General features: G+C 40.3%; 1 protein-coding gene across 7 annotated transcripts in view; it reads left to right on the forward strand.

Annotated features, from left to right (window-relative positions):
* LAMA2 (laminin subunit alpha 2) overlaps positions 1–19,232 on the forward strand; it is a 470,353-nt gene that overhangs the window by 302,635 nt on the left and 148,486 nt on the right. For 4 of the 7 annotated variants that reach the window (XM_065588564.1, XM_065588566.1, XM_065588568.1 and 1 more), the window contains exons 20-23: positions 5,382–5,488; positions 10,153–10,333; positions 14,641–14,777; positions 18,242–18,478. In XM_065588564.1, coding sequence (XP_065444636.1) covers positions 5,382–5,488; positions 10,153–10,333; positions 14,641–14,777; positions 18,242–18,478 — 662 coding nt within the window. Of the gene's footprint in view, positions 1–5,381; positions 5,489–6,579; positions 6,844–10,152; positions 10,334–14,640; positions 14,778–18,241; positions 18,479–19,232 lie in introns of all 7 variants that reach the window. The other 3 variants (XM_065588563.1, XM_065588561.1, XM_065588562.1) reach the window with 1 other exon arrangement.

Here is a 19,232-nt window from a genome sequence, read left to right on the forward strand (position 1 = left end):
TGATGACAGTAGAGCCTCTCAATGTATTCATATCCTTGTGTTCACAGTTACTGTGCCTTTATTTTCTCTCCATCTTTCATGTGGATTTTCTTTTTGCATAAGATTTTATATTTCTTTAGCAGCATTCCATGAAGTTTACCCTGCAGCTACAATATCAGAGGGACTATGACTTTACTTGCTTGTTTTCAATTTTCACTTTTTATCAAAGAGCGAAATCCAAGAGTACTGCAAAGCATGAATTTTGCTGAGATTATTGTTTGAAATGTTTCCTGCTCTTTCTTAAGCAGAATGCTATTGTCATTCTGCATTAGCCATTTCAAATGATGGCCCAGCTGTATATTATCACACAGCATTTCTGAATTTCATAGTGTATTTAAAAAAAAATCAAATCTAAGAACATTGAACAAATGTCCTAAGCCTATTTGATTTGATTCTTCTGGGTTGGTTTTTAGTGATGGTAGTGTGAAACAGCACAATCTGGCAGAGAAAACCACTAGCGATTATCCTGGTAATATCACAGTTGGATGAGATGAGAAAAATTGCATAATGATGTGTTTCATAGAATATCAGGGTTGGAAGGGACTTCAGGAGGTCATCTAGTCCAACCCCCTGCTCAAAGCAGGATCAATTCCCAACTAAATCATCCCAGCCAGGGCTTTGTCAAGCCTGACCTTAAAAACCTCTAAGGAAGGAGATTCCACCACCTCCCTAGGTAACTCAATCCAGTGCTTCACCACCCTCCTAGTGAAAAAGTTTTTCCTAATATCCAACCTAGACCTCCCACACTGCAACTTGAGACCATTACTCCTTGTTCTGTCACCTAGTACCACTGAGAACAGTCTAGCTCCATCCTCTTTGGAACCCCCCTTCAGGTAGTTGAAAGCAGCTAGCAAATCCCCCCATTCTTCTCTTCTGCAGACTAAACAATCCCAGTTCCCTCAGCCTCTCCTCATAAGTCATGTGCTCCAGCCCCCTAATCATTTTTGTTGCCCTCTGCTGGACTCTTTCCAATTTTTCCACATCCTTCTTGTAGTGCAGGGCCCAAAACTGGACACAGTACTCCAGGTGAGGCCTCACCAATGTCGAATAGAGGGGAATGATCACGTCCCTCGATCTCCTGGCAACACCCCTACTAATACAGCCCAAAATGCCGTTAGCCTTCTTGGCAACAAGGGCACACTGTTGACTCATATCCAGCTTCTCGTCCACTGTAACCCTAGGTCCTTTTCTGCAGAACTGCTTCCTAGCCATTCGGTCCCTAGTCTGTAACAGTGAATGGGATTCTTCCGTCCTAAGTGCAGGACTCTGCACTTGTCCTTGTTGAACCTCATCAGATTTCTTTTGGCCCAATCCTCTAATTTGTCTAGGTCCTTCTGCATCCTATCCTATCCCTACCCTCCAGCATATCTATCACTCCTCCCAGTTTAGTGTCACCTGCAAACTTGCTTAGAGTGCAGTCCACGCCATCCTCCAGGTCATTAATGAAGATATTGAACAAAACAGGCCCCAGGACCGACCCTTGGGGCACTCCGCTTGAAACCAGCTGCCAACTAGACATGGGGCTGTTGATCACTACCCATTGAGCCCGATGATCTAGCCAGCCATCTATTCACCTTACAGTCCATTCATCCAGCCCATACGTCTTTAACTTGGTGGCAAGAATACTGTGGGAGACCGTATCAAAAGCTTTGCTAAAGTCAAGGAATAACACATCCACTGCTTTCCCCTCATCCACAGACCCAGTTATCTCCTCATAGAAGGCAATTAGGTTAGTCAGGCATGACTTGCCCTTGGTGAATCCATGCTGACTGTTCCTGATCACTTTCCTCTCCTCTAAGTGCTTCAGAATTGTTTCCTTGAGGACCTGATCCATGATTTTTCCAGGGACTGTGGTGAGGCTGACTGGCCTGTAGTTCCCGGATCCTCCTTCTTCCCTTTTTTAAAGATGGGCACTACATTAGCCTTTTTCCAGTCATCCGGGACCTCCACCGATCGCCAATGAGTTTTCAAAGATAATGGCCAATGGCTCTGCAATCACATCCGCCAATTCCTTTAGCACCCTCGGATGCAGCGCATCCGGCCCCATGGACTTGTGCTCATCCAGTTTTTCTAAATCGACCTGAACCACTTCTTTCTCCACAGAGGGCTGGTCACTTCCTCCGCATGCTGTGCTGCCCAGTGCAGCAGTCTGGGAGCTGACCTTGTTTGTGAAGACAGGCAAAAAAAAGCATTGAGTACTTTAGCTTTTTCCACATCCTCTGTCACTAGGTTGCCTCCCTCATTCAGTTTCCTCGACTTTCTTCTTGCTGCTAACATACCTGAAGAAACCTTTCTTGTTACTCTTAACATCTCTTGCTAGCTGCAACTCCAAGTGTGATTTGGCCTTCCTGATTTCACTCCTGCATGCCTGAGCAATATTTTTATACTCCTCCCTGGTCATTTGTCCAATCTTCCACTTCTTGTAAGCTTCTTTTTTGCGTTTAAGATCAGCAGAGATTTCACTGTTAAGCCAAGCTGGTCGCCTGCTATATTTACTATTCTTTCTACACATCGGGATGTTTTTTTCCTGCAACCTCAATAAGGATTCTTTAAAATACAGCCAACTCTCCTGGACTCCTTTCCCCCTCATGTTATTCTCCCAGGAGATCCTGTCCATCAGTTCCCTAAGGGAGTCAAAGTCTGCTTTTCTGAAGTCCAGGGTCCGTATTCTGCTGCTTTCCTTTCTTCCTTGTGTCAGGATCCTGAACTCGACCATCTCATGGTCACTGCCTCCCAGGTTCCCATCCACTTTTGCTTCCCCTACTAATTCTTCCTGGTTTGTGAGCAGCAGGTCTAGAAAAGCTCTGCCCCTAGTTGGTTCCTCCAGCACTTGCACCAGGAAATTGTCCCCTACACTTTCCAAAAACTTCCTGGATGGTCTGTGCACTGCTGTATTGCTCTCCCAGCAGATATCAGGGTGATTTAAAGTTCCCATGAGAACCAGGGTGTGTACCATACTATAGATAAAGATAGATGAGTGAGTGTATGTGTATATGATATGAACAATAGATTTTGACCAATGTAATTTGGGGGGAAATTTCCATATTTGCTGGAAAGAACAAAACATTTCCCTGACAGGCTATTTTATTAAATGGCAACTTTTTGAAGTTGCTCAGAGGTTTGAACAATAACAGTGGAGGTGAATCAGTGGGCAGTGTCTAAGTGAGATAAATACAGTTTGTGTGGATCTGTAATTTAGAAGATGATACTACTAAATACATGCTACTCTTACTCCTGCCCAGTGGCAGAGCTGGGGAAAAAAACCAGAGTCTTGACTCCCAACTTCTGCCCTAACCACTATATTATACTCCTTCTCAAGAGCTCATCTGTAGTCAAACTAGGAGTACACTGTGTGGAATTTTGAGTATGATGATATTAATAACATAACCTGATCTATGTAAAAAGTTTACTGTAATTCCTGTCTTAAATTCTTGAGATACCATATTTGGAAATATGTGAAAGACAAAAATCCAATGAAGATCTCAATAGACTTACATGCTGACAACCTGTGTTATGCTTTTAAGAACGGAGGTTTATAAGTGTACCATCTTACACTGTTGATCTCAGAATTAGAAAGCTATTTTGAAGCAGGTATGTAATAATAATCATTATGTATCCTTTTTGGAATGTAGATACTTTTAAAAAGTAAACAATAAGGCAATAAGGAGGAATGGTGGATACAAGGGCGAGGGAAGTGAGCCAAAGATGCACCTAGGGAAAAAAATCAGGGAAAAGTAGGTACAGGTGATATAATCTACAGGAGAAGGGTTTTTAAATCTTTGTATTCCATTAAATATATCCCAAAATGTAAGTAGATTAAAGCATTCTGAAGACATGAACAAGCTTTGCCTGTTACAAAAAAGATGTTTTTAATTTATGTATGTATATATGTATTTATTCCAGGATGTGAAGTGCTTATTTAAAGACCTAGGGAAATGGGTCAATGAATAGACTCACAAGTTATAAAATCCGCATGCTTTTGTTAGGAAGTGACCATCATCACATAGCACATCAAAAAAATCAGAAAATACCATTCTGTATAAGAGCCAGCATTTATGTGCAGATCTGACAGTCATGTGAGATGACTGCAGTATTTCTCCATAGATAGACTAGGAACAACTGTAGTATCTGAAATGCCATGTGGTGGTATGTGAGATGCTAACTTTTTAATAGTGATCACAATGTGTACTGTTAGGAATACAAGTGTTTCTTAAAATGAAACTGTCAAGTTGGGCTGAGAAAAGGACCAGAAATAGGCATTCAGGGAAGCTGGCAGGGGCAAAAGATACTGGAGCAGGGACCTGATAGGCAGAGGGAATTTACACTATAAAAAGTACAGGACTATATGAACACCTCTCCTGGGGAAGAAGGGAGACAAATGGTCCTGTTCATGGAGGTGAAGGGGGATGTGAAAAGTGTCTATATGGTCACATTCCTCACCATCATATAGCCACCTCTCTCCCTTCTATAACCATTATGTATTCTCTGATCTGTGTAACTGAGAGGCATGATCAAAGGGAGTCGGAGGAGGAGTTGGTACAACAGCCTCGCTGTGCATCAAGTTCTTCCTCTCTCAGAGCATTAGAACTTAGGATGTAATGCATCAAAAAGTATACTGCCTTGAGAAGCAGTAACTCCTTTCCATAGCTCTTTCAAAGTGAGATTGGGTATGGGTTGGATGGGGGCCAGGCAATGGAAGCAGGGTGCCTACCTGAGTTACAATGCCTGTTGCTGAGATGGAGGCATGGAAGCATATGATCTCCAGTTTCATCTTTGGGCATTACAACAAGCTACTCTCTAAACCTCAACCCTGTACCTTTTCATCGCTACTCATCCACCATCCTGCTGATACGAAGATTTGGTACAGTGGACAGGCTGCTCTTTAAAAGCAGTGGGTTTCAGCAGATCTGTTCCTCATTCCTCAGCTTTCCATGAGATTTTGAGCATATAATCTATAGAGAAGGAAGTAAAAGTTTCAGACCTTTGATTATAGATGAACATGTCCATAATAGTATGCTCTCCTTCTTTTTTTGGATTCTGGTGACGTGCAAATGATTTGGTTTATCTCAAAGCAAAATTCCTCAGTGTGCATATAGTTTTATAATGTACAGTTAGAGGTGCACTAATCCTAACATAGGGTGTGGTTCTGTAATGTGCTGAGTACCCTGAATCGCCTTTATCTTCATCGAGAGTCTAAGGTGATCAGGACCTTGCCAGTAATAAGTCTAATACTGTAGATGCTTGGCTTAAAAAAACTGTTAGGAAATTGGAGTGTAATCTTTCACTTGTTATGCATTTCATGTCCTCACAAAGTGAATTGTGACAACTCTGTTTCCCTGTAGCATGTCACTGCAACATCAATGGCTCATTTTCAGAGATCTGCAACTCTCAGACAGGGCAGTGTGAGTGCAAGCCCAATGTTGTGGGGCGTCGCTGTGATGAGTGTAAGGTGAGTAATCAGAACTGGGGTTTCATTTAACTCTTCTCCATTGTTTGACATGACTAAGTGCTTTTCCACTTAAAAAAAATATTATGGATTGTTCCAGGCAAAGAAAAACAAAAGTTAAATGCTTTTATTACTATAGCAGGAGATCAGTGTGTATCCTGGGAGTTTTCTGGAGGAAAACTCAGCACTAAATGAATATGCCACTTTCTATGTAATAAACATGTATACCTTTTTATTCTAAGTCACCTGAAAATTATATATCAATACTTAATGTATATGAAAAAGGTAATACATATGAGAGCCCTGAGGAAAAAATTACTGCCTCAAAGGAGACTGGCTGATTCGCAAAAAAGCAAATGCTTGTCATCTCTGCATTGAATTTTGTGCTTTATGCATTGTGAAGATTTTCATGGCATGAAGATTTTTATGGCAAAACTGCCTGTTGTCTTGGTGCATTAATTCAAAAGTGGAAAACATTGCAAAAGACAGTTCCTCTTATGGACCCACCCAACAGCCCAGTCCCCAAATCCTTGATTTTCAAAGTGTTTTGTTCTTCAGACCACTAGGAAATGCTTCATAGATTATTGTAGCTCCACAGACTGCCGAGTGAGAACTCCTGGCTTTGGGCCCTCTCTGTTAAACCACCTAAACAGGTGCCTAATTTAAAGCACTTGAGGAATTCTATGGAAATGGAATGGATTATTTCCACACTTAGCTGTGTACTTACTCAAGTAGATTTCTGAATCAGGGCCTCCATAAATGCCCCACTTTGATTTTCAACATTAGTCAAAGGTTTCATTTAAGGGGGCCACTGATATCAGTGGAACATACCAGGTATAACAGAGGGCAGAATTTGTCCTTTGCTGTACAATATGCACATACAATAATTAAAGCTAGTTAATACTAACCATAGAGTTTATATTTTAGTTCCCATTATGAAATTCAATGTTTTGTGTATTTTGTTTCATAAGTACGTTATCAGATGGTAAATGCAGAGCTAATCTTTGTTTAATGCCACACTTTTTTCTCAACATCTTTCCATATCACTTCTCTGCCTTTGTTGGCTAACTATCTTTTGCCTTTCACTCCTAAAGCCCAACTACTTGTGGGCCCCAGAAAAACAATTCTGCATACCCTGTGGCTGCAGTCCTTTAAGATCCATGTCACTGCGCTGTGATATGTCGGGGAGATGCATCTGCAAATCAGGATTCATGGGTAAACACTGTGAGCTCAGCAGACAGGTGCATAAACGGAAAGAAAATCCACGGGCCACTCAGCAAATCCAAGTCCCTTCTCAGAGATGGGGCTTCACTGGTACCAGCGGGTGCCCCCGGGGTGCTTACAGGCCTGTCGCTTTGGTAATCAGAAAACCTGTGTGATGCATGGGCTGGATTTGTTTGTGCATGGGGTCTCCCAAATAGTGATTGGAGGTTTTCACACCCATTCTGTGCTATGCTAAATTAACAGGTTTAGGAATATGACATGGTACAAATACAGACTTCTAAAATATTTACACTCTTTCAGGATTGAACCTAGTCCAAAGCGCAATATAGGCAAAACCATAAATACCAGAATAAGTCTAGAGACAACATAATCAATAGTGACACATACAGAAATTATGGGTGAAATCCTGGCCCCATTGAAGTCAATGGGAGTATTGCCGCTGACTTTATCTGGGCAGGATTTCACCCTATATCTTTACTGATTCCAGATACCAAGAAGTTTAGTCCAGGAGAAGGATCAATCCTGATGATGATGAACAGATGTAGGGGTTCTGGAGCATCATATGTAGTAGACTTTGAGTTTTCAGTAATTCACATGCTAGCTACTTGGGTTGACTTCTTTTATTGGCTAAAGTGCACGTTTGAAGAATCTATTTCCCAAACTGAAAACAATTATCAGGATAGTCCTGTTGTTTTTCATGTCTAGTCAAAGCAGCCTTTTTTGAAGCTGATGTAATTATAATGCCCTGTTCCTAAATGGAAGTGTTTAGGATATAATTTTGTTACCCAAAACCATACGCACAAATACCATTTGCACATGTATCACACACACATGAACATCCATCATAAGGACAAAACATAATAGTATATTCAGAAAGATTCAGCACACTTCTTTTTTTTATATCCAGGGTCTTAGAAGTGAGAAATTTGCTCCCTGTTAAATGTGATTCTTATAAAATAGAGTATTAATTTCAGTACATAAATAGATTTTATTGAGGATTAATCTGGGGGGCAGGGGAGGGGGACTGCATGACTTATCAGAATGCCTTTCACTCTGCAAAACTCATGACTGTAGAAAATACAGTATGCTGGTGATCCTTCTTTCCTTCCTTCACGCTGTGCAGTTCTAGCCTGTGAGCCAATTTTACTGTTTTTCACCCTGATAAACAGAATTTATTAGATCCTATCAAACCTTTCATTGAGAGCTGAGCTGCATGCTGGGTTATGCTTACTTCGCTGCATTAATCTGAATGGCTGTCCTGAGATTTTGCATATTCACATTTCTTCTTTTGAATTCTATTTCTTCCTCTTATGAAAGGAATCTTTAGAGATGGTCTGTAGATTTAATTGAACCTGGAAATTTAATTACATGAGTTTGGGTATTCCTTTCTCTCTGTTATGTTTCATCACGCGAAAGTACATACCAGTGTAGCATATCACTATAGAATTTGGAAATTAAAATTTGGATAATTACTTGTTATATGTATGACCCTTCATTCATTTTCACATGATTCTTCCATTTGACCTCTGCCCAGATGCCCTGTTCCAGCAATCTGATCCATGTCGGTGATCCCTGTGGCAGTGTGGAATCTGAGGATTCCTCCTTCATGGATCAGATTTCAGTACACAGGATTTAGTTGCTTGCATGGTATTTCATTGAAGACAATGGGGTTTCACACATACAACAGAGGGTAGCGTTTGCCTCCGTGGGTCAGATCCTCAGGTGCTGTAACTTCATTGACTTCAACCAACCTACACCGATTAGACCAGCTGAGGATCTAACCCTATCAATCTAGGTTATACAGTAATAGGATTTTTTCTCCTTTCTCCATAATTTAATATCAATGTGAAATAATATTAACTAATAGTTTTAATTCTTTTATATCTAATTTTTCACTGTCTCCATTCACTGAGATGTAGCAAGCTAGCTACCTGGATTTTTCCTTAAATGTTGTGCCAGAATATGAAATCCACAGTGTTCTGGAGTTTAACATTCTCTGAAAATCAACTCAGCTAAACAAAAATACTCCACCCCCACAGCCTCGTGCACTTTAATGACAAAATCACTATATGCAAAGTTTAGTTTCCCTGTCATATTCACAGTAAACATATACCTAATGTAAAATTGAACTCATCATTTTAATACAAAGAATTTTGTGCTGCCATAGAACTTCTGTTCAGCTAATTCAGTGTCAGCAATTTAACCTATCAGTCAAAAGCTCAGCATAGATCTGTCCAGTTTGATATATATTAAAGCCTTATCTTCCTTTCTTCACAAGTATTTTCCCTTTATACAGATAGGGTTAAGGGGGAAGCTCCTTAGTGTTATAACCACTGATATTCAACTTTTGCAGAATATTTGTCTTCAGATTTTGATTTTGGAAGGCCCCTGTAGCAGTTAATGCAGAAAAAGTAAAAGAATAAAAACAAGAGAAACAAGAGGCTCATTGGATAAGCTTTATCTTCAGCTGTCAGAGCTATTTAATTGCCCTGAAAATATTGGACAACACTCAAAACTAGAATAAAAGGATGCAACTCACACTGAAGTAAATAAAGTTGCATTCGCTTATACCATAGCTGAATTTGGCCTGTGAATTTTACCTTGATGCTTCCCCCCCCATCCCATTTTGGCAGCAAAATACAGGGTTCAGTTGTTTTTTGTAAGTTATCTCTATGCATTATTCACAGAGTGCTGTAGTCATATATACCGTTTGACAAATGTGTGAGAAATGGTCCCTGGCCCAAGGAGGTGAAATCTAGCCTCCCATTCCATCCTGTTTCCCTTCTGTGGGAGCAAGAATGGGCTTTAAATCAGACAAATGTAATAAAAATCATAATGATAATGTGCAAAGCGTATAGCAGACTACTGAAGCGCAAGTCAGTATTTGTATTTATTCAGTTAGCTTATGACTATAACCTTCAATAATATCACAATCCAAATATTCAGTTCAGCAAGATGGAGCCGGCATTCCAGCCAGGTTAAATGGCAAAGTTCTACAAATGATCTTTTAGAGCAGACTTCAAAATCTCCCTGCTGAAATAAATTGCTATACTTAGGGATACCTTATGAATATGTTTTTGGGAGGCTGTTTGCAATCTGATTGCCCTCCATTTCTGCATGTGTAGGAAGGCTCTAGACACAGACATCATAGGAAAATTCAGTAGGCTTACACAGCGACACAAAGTGCCCTAATTATAATAAACATTGGATCAAATTCTTAAGTCCTTACTCAGATCAGAGCCAGCAAGATACGTCATGTCCTCAACTCAAAGGCTTTAGGATCTGGCTCTTTATTTGTAATTTATTTCAGATTATTCTTATTGCTGTTGAGGAGGAAAGAACTCAAATAAACCCTCTGCTCCCAGCACTTTTACTGTTTAACTCTTTGTTCTGTAGATAGACCTTGTCTATACTAAATGCTCTTCCTCTATCTTATGTGGCAGCCTGGGACATTTGGTCTACAGTCGTCTAGAGGATGTGTTCCCTGTAACTGCAATTCGTTTGGTTCCAAATCCTTCGACTGTGATGAGAACGGACAGTGCCATTGCCAGCCTGGCGTAGCAGGAAAGAAATGCGATCGCTGTGCTCATGGGTTTTATAACTTTGAAGAAGGAGGATGCACTCGTACGTAAACAATCAGGTTCCATTTAATGGCCTGTTGCAGATTTTTCCCTTCTCAATCTGTAGCATGTTCTTCCTTGGACTATCCTATGCTATATCTAAGGTGGGGCCATTGCCATGAGCCGAGCTGCATACAGAGAGAAAACAGGATAATATGGAGTAAGCCACTCTTACCTCTTTTTAGCCAAGTTGCTGTATCATGGGTATGCATAAAAGGCATAGGGACAGAGCTGGTCAGGAATTTTTAAATTAAACAGTTTTTGATTAGAAAATGGTGATTCATGTAAACTTTTTGTGGAAATGATCAGTCGGGAAGGTTTCTCAGGTCATGAATGGAATTTCTGGTCAGAGAGTGAGCCCTACAATAATAGCCCAGTGGCTAGGGCACCAGGAATTTGTGAGACCCAGGTTCAAGTCCCTGCTCTGAATAAGGGGTAGAGAGAGTGAAAAGGACACTGTCCTGGTAGTTAGGGCCTCACCTAGGATATGGGAGACTCACTGACTAGCCATGAAGTAAGGAATAGCTTCAGCAGATGAGACTGAGAGAAGACCCACACCAGACTATCCCATATTCCAATGGCTTGGGCAGTCTTTTGGATGGTGGGAGACCCCTGTTCAAGTTCCCTCTCTACATTAGCCAGAGTGGGAATTGAATCTAGGTCTCCCACATCCCCCGTGCCCTAACCACAGGGCTAAAGTTGTAGGGAGGGCAGCGGCAGTACCCCTTCCTTGTTTGGCCATTTTGTTAAATAAGCCCTTAAAAGGAATGGGAAACAAAATCAGTTTTGTTTAATCTGAAACTGATTTTTTTAAATTTGCCCAAATTTTCACAATTTTAGTGTTCAGTTCTACCTGAAATTACTTTTTTGTTCATTTTTTCCAAAAATTCCTGTGAACCAAAAAATCAGTTATTCACTCAGCTCTAACAGTAACTGCCATCATCAACCTCTTAGCACATAAAACAAGAGAACTGTGAATGGAGTTCATGATTGGTAGAGCTGGTCAGGAATTTTCCAACCAACTATTTTTTGTCAGGAAATGCCAGTGTGTTGAAACCAAAGTTTTTCACAGAAACATATCAGTTTCAGCAAAGCTTCTGTCAAGAGAGATTCTCAGGTCCATATTTCTTTGGGGAGGAGTAGAGAGAGCTCAAGATCCACCCAGAATAGCCAGGAGCCCAGTGTTTGGGGAACTCATGTAGGATATGGAATACCCAGGTTCAAGCCCCTGGTCCAAATCTGGGATAGCAGAGACTTGAACCTGGCTCTCCTGCTTCCTAGGGAGTGCCTAAAGCACTGGGTTATAGAATCAGACTCTGCTTCAGTTGATCGGTCCTGTTGGAGCTGTTCCACTTTGTGTAAATAATTAACTATTCATTGGGTCAGAGAGAGGTCCTGACACTTATAGCCCTGTGGTTAGTACATGTCCCAAATCAGGCACAGCTCTAGAGTTAGTATCTCTGTCTCTAGCTCAGTTTTGAAAGTTTTGGTTTCATTCCACATTGGAACAGAAACAAATGTGGAAACCTCAAGGTTTTTCATTAAATGGAATTCTTGTTTTCTGGCCAACCCTAATGATTGGTCTCTTCTTCTAACAGTCACAGAACTAGAAAGCACATCCCTTTTGTGAAATCTTTGTCTTTCATCATCCTACAGATAATCAGAATACTTAAATACAGGTTTTCCCCACTCATTACAAAATGTTTTTCATGTAGTTGGGTAAGAGGCATGAAAGGACAATAAATGAGATTTTACATTAAAATCTTAAATTCTGTTTCTCCAAACACAAAAAGACAAAGTTTAAGACAGTATATTAAGCTGGGAAAGCAATCCAGGTAAAAAGGGAGTTTTTTGTTTTGGGAGGGGTTTTATTTTTGTTTGTTTTTTTTGGGTGGGGTTTTGACAGAAATATATTTGTTTTGTACCAGATGAGAGAGCCATTGTAAAAAAAAAAAAAAGAAAGAAAAAAATCCAGCTACTTAAAATGTTAGGAAGACTCCAATTTTTAGAAGTTCTAAAATGAAGAAAACAGACAGGAAGGAATTCTGTTAAAAATGCAGTTTTTCCCCTCATTTATTTTTAGTAAGCTTTTTATATGTTATTTCAAAAGACAAAAAATTCAGGAATTGAATAATGAATCACATAGAAAAGACGGAATGTTTTTAAGTATATCAAATCATGCTAAAAAAAACTCCATGAAAATGAGCACCAAAGAGACAGTTAAGTGTAGAAATAAAATATTGGGCCTCTTTTATCTAGCATTTATCCAAGAGGAATGTAATTTAGAGATTTTTGGCATAATAAAAAAAACATAAAACTTACAAAGGTATATTATAGAAAAACAAAGTATCACAATATATTATTGACATCCATAGAGAAAAGATGTATGAGATTTCTACATGTGAATCCCGTTCTTCACTTACAACAAATGAATTCTGCTTTTATTATTATTATTTATTTTATTAAGGTCTCACTCTAAAATTATTGTGTATTATAATATCAATTTATTTTTAATTAAATAACATTTGTAGGGAATAGTAGTAAAGTCTGGGAGTCCAGAGAAGAGAATTCAAGTGACAAAGACTCTGTCCATCAGTGAGCTCCGCATGGCTGGGCCGCTACGCCAGCATGCAGTCAGTGGAGCTGTGTGGGCACAGGAGTCCATCTGCATGAAAGTCATTGCAGGTTCAAGGGAAAAGTTTAATAATTTTCTACAGCAAATGATTTGTTTTAGAGAGATCAATTTTTACCAAACCACAGCCAACTGTTACATCTCCATGCCATGCTCATTATCTAGTTCTGGTTGGGGTTGAAATATTTTGAACAATAGAAGGCTTTTTATTGGTATATTTTATCTGTTCAGTGAGCTAAATTGTGGTTGTGCCACAAACCCTAAGCAAGGGGTAGTACATTGTTGTGCTGCCCTAGAAATAGACCAGGGAACAGATAGTCACTCAGAGTCAGGAGCTGTTTGCTCATTCCCTTTCTGCTGTAGTGGGGAGTATGGGAATGAGGGTGGAGTTACCTGTGCTAACCCTGTACCTGCACAATCTATATTTTTAACAACGAGGGTCAGTAACCATTGGAATTACCAAGGGTGGTAGTGGATTCTCCATCACTGACAATTTTTAAATTGAGACTGGATGTTAATCTAAAAAATATGCTCTAATTCAAACAGGAATTAATTTAGGGAAGTCCTGTGGCTTGTATCATACAGGAGGGCAGACTAGATGATACCAGTGGCTTTATAATCTATGAATCTATGGACCTGGAGCAAATTACTTCTTCCAGCACACTGATGCAGTTGCATTGGTCAGAGCCCCCACTCCTCACCCACCTGTGAAAGCAGCTCTCCCACCCAAGATGCTACCCATGATGTAGAGTCAAGAGTTGCCCTGGGCCAGCCTTCATGGAAGTGTTCGATTGACCATAATCTCGCCCATTATATTTTAAGATGACTCAGTTCCAGCCAATAAAGCTAAAAGAGCTGAAACTTTAACTGATAGTTCTTCAATCACAATTAGTTGGGAATACCCAGAATCCAAACATTTGTAGATTTAATAATTTTTTCCATAAAGTCTGGTTTACTATGAATAGCAACATTATCTCTGATAAGTGCTCCAGTTAGAGCTTTAGTGCTAGCATTCTCTTGGTAAAAATCCTGGATTTTATCATCCAGCTCATTGATTTATTTCTTCTATTGCTGTACTACGTTGTTTTAAACTTACAAGTTTATTTGAAACCAGAATCTAATTGTGTTTGAAGAGTTTATTACAGGGCCATTAAAATCAGAATGTGGTGAAGAAAGGGAACTGGATTTCTGTTCTACTGATTTAACTGCTTCTGAAGCAGATGCAACTAAAGAGGATCACAGTGGTGCATGTGGGGTTTCTGCTGTCCACAGTATTAGCACCACTTGGAGTTGCAATCAGTTCAGTGGTAGGATATTTAGTCAGACTGCCTCCTTTTTTATCTTTCTGCCACCTCTTTGGAGGCAAAAGGATGAAAAAAAGGGGAGCCAGGAAGATTAGATTTTTTTTTTAAATATCTCCCTCTTAAAATAGAGGTGCTTGGCTACAGTAAGCCTCTCTGCAGAGAAATTCCAGAGAACAACAAGAAGTGGAGAGAAACCCTTAGACTTCAAAAGGGCAAAAGAGGAAGGAATAACTTTATTTCATATAGATATATGACAACAGAAAAGTGTCATGTAGTGAAAGCTCTGATGAAAATGGACTTAACCTTGCTCTCTCTATGTCAGGGAGGGAGGGTGTCTTTATCTCTGTTTTATTTCTCCATCTCTCTCCCCTGAAGCTTGTGAGTGTTCCCATCTTGGTAATAATTGTGATCCAGTCACCGGCCGCTGTGTGTGCCCTCCCAATACCATAGGAGAGAAGTGTGATAAATGTGCGCCAAATTACTGGGGTCATGACATTGTCAGCGGGTGCAAGGTGAGTGGATCTCTTATTTTCTCTGTGTGTTCCATGCTTTCTATGGGGTAAAGTACAGTAGTTTGAAGCTACAATGCAATTCTAGGCTTGTAAAGAGCCACATGGTTGTGTTTGTGAGTTTTGGTATCAATCAGGGCAACAATATAGGTGCTGATGACCTGTATCTGAATACTGCAGACTCTGTCCTGGCATGCAATCTGTTATTTGCTGCATCAGCAGATCTGTTTGTACCATACTTTCATCCATGCTGAAGCCGTTGGATATTGTTTGTTTATGATTTCCGTATTATAGGTATATTAACACAACTGGGAAGATTACTGTCACAGTTCAGGGCAACTGTACCTGTATTCCCCATTATGGTCCATCAAGGACAACCACTCTTAGTCTTCTAGCACTCCAGCGATCACCTCTCTTGGGCGGACCCACATTTCTCTCCCTACTGATGGGCAGGCTGCACAGCTCCCTGCCTACGCTGTGAATTCATCAGCAATGCAGACTGACTCAGGAAGCCACTTTGCCTTCCCTCCTCGGAGACTATAAACAGCATAACTGCCCACAGTTAAGTTACCGTGCAGCTCTTTCAAAGCAAGTGCATTTCTTCTTAAGATGAAAGCACTACTGAGAAAACATATTAAAAATAATAACAGAACCTACACACATGCTAATAAGCTTACCAGAGATCACACCCTGACTGCAGGAAGGGCTCTGGCAGGTGACCAGCTCTTCAAACTCCACCTAGGGGGTTGCCAGTGATTACAAGTTCATAATCACCATGGCGCACAACATCCATGAATCTGAGAGTGTCTCCTTTATACAGTCTGGGTCTTTGACTTGGTAATAGTTGATTCATAGACAATAGGTTTCTCCTCAGGGTGTAGCTTCAAAAGACTGGGGGGGGGGGTTGCATAACTGGAGGAGTTAAATTTGCATACACCTCCCCTAGAGATTTCCTGGAGAACCCACTTAACTTTAAAAGTTCTCATTGTTTCAAACAGTCTTTTGAAGCTCATAACACTTCCCAGGGATTACATTAGTCAGATCTCCTCCCTAGAGACATTGCATACAATCCCACAATAATACATAAACATTTGCATTTTTAATACAGCAAACTCCTAAAATATTTAATTCAATAAGGTTTGTCCAGGATATTGCAGGAAATTGCCATATTTGTCACAATCACAACTTGTTTATATTAAGTACAGACATACAGTAACAAGTGATATATTGTGTCTGTGCAGAACAAATTCACTCAGGTCATGATTCTGACATCAATGAGAATTTTACCTTGGACTTCAGGGCAAGGAGACCAGCAAGGAGACCGTCGACATGTATAGCTCAGTGGTTTGAGCATTGGCTTGCTAAACCCAGGGTTGTGAGTTCAATCCTTGAGGGGGCCACTTGGGGATCTGGGGCAAAATAAGTACTTGGTCCTGCTAGTGAAAGCAGGGGGCTGGACTCGATGAGCTTTCAAGGTCCCTTCCAGTTCTAGGAGATGGGATATCTCCATTAATTAGAAGAGGGAAGGGGAGGAAAGAGCAATGATGTCAATTAAAAAGTGCTTTCTAAACCGGGTTGTATGCTCTTATTGTAAGAGATGTGTAGACCTTCTTATGAGCATCTAAATCCCACAAGAGTTTGTCACAAGGGTTAAGAAAGAAAAAGAAGGGAAGGAGAAGAGAAGAAAGGAGAGGGGATGAAAAGATGAAAGGATGTGAGACAGGCAGGGGGTAGATTTGAAAGATATGGTAATGACATGCACTGAAGTAAGGTGAGTATCATTCAGCCAAGGCTGAAAACTAGTGACAGTGAATATTATGCCAAGTTCAAATATCTGTTCCTTTCTGCCACTCACCTTGACAAAATGGGGTTTAATACTGCTGCAATTACGCCTTTAGAGTGTACATTGCCTGAATGTAGTCATATACCATTAATGACCTTCCTTAAAGGGTTGTTTCTCATCTAGCTCAAGCTGCTAACTAATTATGTAGAATCTTTTCCGAGTGTGTTTAAAGCTCCTCTTGTAAAAATCTTTGTCTTTCTGCTGCAATCTAGAATGCTTGGCTTGAAACCAGCCTAATAGGGGTGAAGACCTTTGTCTGAGTTGTGGAATCCATTCTCTGTTTGTCTTTTGTATGAGTGTATTAGCATGGCAGCTGCTGTGGCACTACCTAAATTAATAATGATATATCAGTCACATCTTCCCTTCTAGCATGTTGCAACTAATTTCTCCAAGGTGAGATGTGAATGGCCACTCCACTTGAACTCTTAGTGGAGCACAGTTTCCGAGCCTGTCATAACTCTCAGGCTGGAGAATGCTGCATAAAACTGATTCCTTGCAAAAAGAAACGTATGTGATTGTTATTTAGGTTTTGATATTGTACCCCAAGCTATCTCTATGTGTGGTGAACAATTTGTTCTCTAGGATTTATCTTCCAGCATAATTTATTGAATAAGCCTACTGCTTTGAAAAGGTTTTAATTCTTAGACTATACAGCAGCCTGTCAAACATTTGCTAACCATTAGTGTTTCTGTTGCAGTCAGTAAAGATTGAGTGCGTGTCTGTCATGTAAATGACCAGTGCTGTGAGCAGGTCTTTTGAATTCAGATGGAATGCTGGAGCTAGTCATGTTAACAAGATTTTAATTTTGAGTGGAAACTAAATCTGCAAATTTTGTCCCTCTCCCTGCCAGCTTTACTTCTTTAATTTTAGTGAGCGTGTGTCCGTGCCAGTTACTGTGGCAACTTGTACTATTGGCACTGGAACAATGTTGCTATTGCAAGCAAAGTTTCTTGATATGAGACTCCCATCCTACCACCGATTAAATTGAATGTTCTCTGCTAGCATTACCGAGTAGTCACAATGATAGTACTGAGGGATTGATTCTTCTACCCTTTGGCGGTCTTCAGCTTCTCTTACTACCTGCTTCTCTATAGGACCCTATGCAAAGTCAGTTCTGTCTGCACTGTGAAATGTGTTGTCCATGCACTGGAACATAATTAATAATCATTGCACTAGCTCTGGTGGGACTCGGTGGCACTGGGATTGAGACCTATGACAACTGCAGTTCTGGCAGTGTTGTCTAAGCCTGCCCTGCACCAGATGTCAAGATTTGTTTGTGGGTTTAACAAAGCACATTATATTTCTCACTCTGCTACCTCAGACTCAGAAGCCGCACACCTGGCCACTAGACTGGTTCATTTACAATGCATAAGCCTCAAGTGATAAATAAAATATGATGAAAACAATATTGTAAATACATGTAATTTTGCTCCTGGCCCTTCCCTTACCCAAACTAGATTGCGGCCTTCTGATACAGATGCATTGCTGTTAACATTGGAAATACATTAATGTATACAAACTCCCAAGTAACCTGTGTTCATCTGTGGCTGCAAATGACAAGACTTCCCACAAGAAATGTGATTAAAATCTATTTTTTAATTTGTCATCTCTCTCTTCTTTATAGGCCTGTGACTGCAGTGTGGTTGGATCCCTCAGTTTCCAGTGTAACTCAGATACAGGGTGCTGCTCCTGCCACCCTAAATTCTCTGGGGACAAATGCACGCAGTGCAGACCGGGATATTGGAAATACCCACAGTGCATTCCCTGTGACTGCTTGCTGGCAGGGACTGATCCTCAGACTTGTGATGCAGAGATGGAAAAATGTTCATGTGTTGATGGTACAGGGCAATGCAGCTGCAAGGTAAGGCAATGAGGTATGCAAGCTGACTTAATGGTGCCATTGGAACCTGTTTCAAAGTTAATGGGAGTTTGTACTTGTCAGTGAGATAGCTTGGGACCTATAGTAAACACAAACTCTGTTAGTTGCTTGTAATAGTAGCTCTTTTATCCTGGCCAAGGGTCTTGCAACTAGAGGGAGAAACAAACATTTAACTAAGTGTTACACTATGTTGCTCTTTTATCTACTAAAGTTTAATAAAGCACATTCCCAAATGTGGCCTCGACTTAGATTTTTTTTTCTTATTTTATGTTTTTCTTCCTGTCCTTACAGAACTGTTACCATGTTGACCATATTCAGTGCACAGAACCAGCCCTTTAGCAAATTAGAGTGACTTTTTGGGTGATAGCAACATTTGGGCCATATCCCATAGTCCTTAATTAATCCTTACTGGGACATTGACTTCAGTGGGAGCTTTGTTAAGTAAGGGCTATAGAATTTGTCACATTAATACTCATTATCTCATCGGAGTGACTCCATTTTAGGATTCTTCATTCTGTTTCAACATCCAGACATGCAGAAAGAGTAGAGAGCTAGTAATTAAGGAAGAGGGAGCTGAAATTACTATTATTGCTTGATAATTCTTTTATCAAATGGACATTAGTCAACACATTTTAGGCCTAAAGTATAGCTCCCAAAGGGAGAAAGGGGTTTTTACAAAGCCTTATAAAGAAATGTTTTCTTTGGTTGGTTGGGTTTTAAAATTTTGATGAAAGCA

Source organism: Chrysemys picta, chromosome 3, assembly GCF_011386835.1.
Source record: "Chrysemys picta bellii isolate R12L10 chromosome 3, ASM1138683v2, whole genome shotgun sequence".
Lineage (NCBI taxonomy): Eukaryota > Metazoa > Chordata > Testudines > Emydidae > Chrysemys > Chrysemys picta.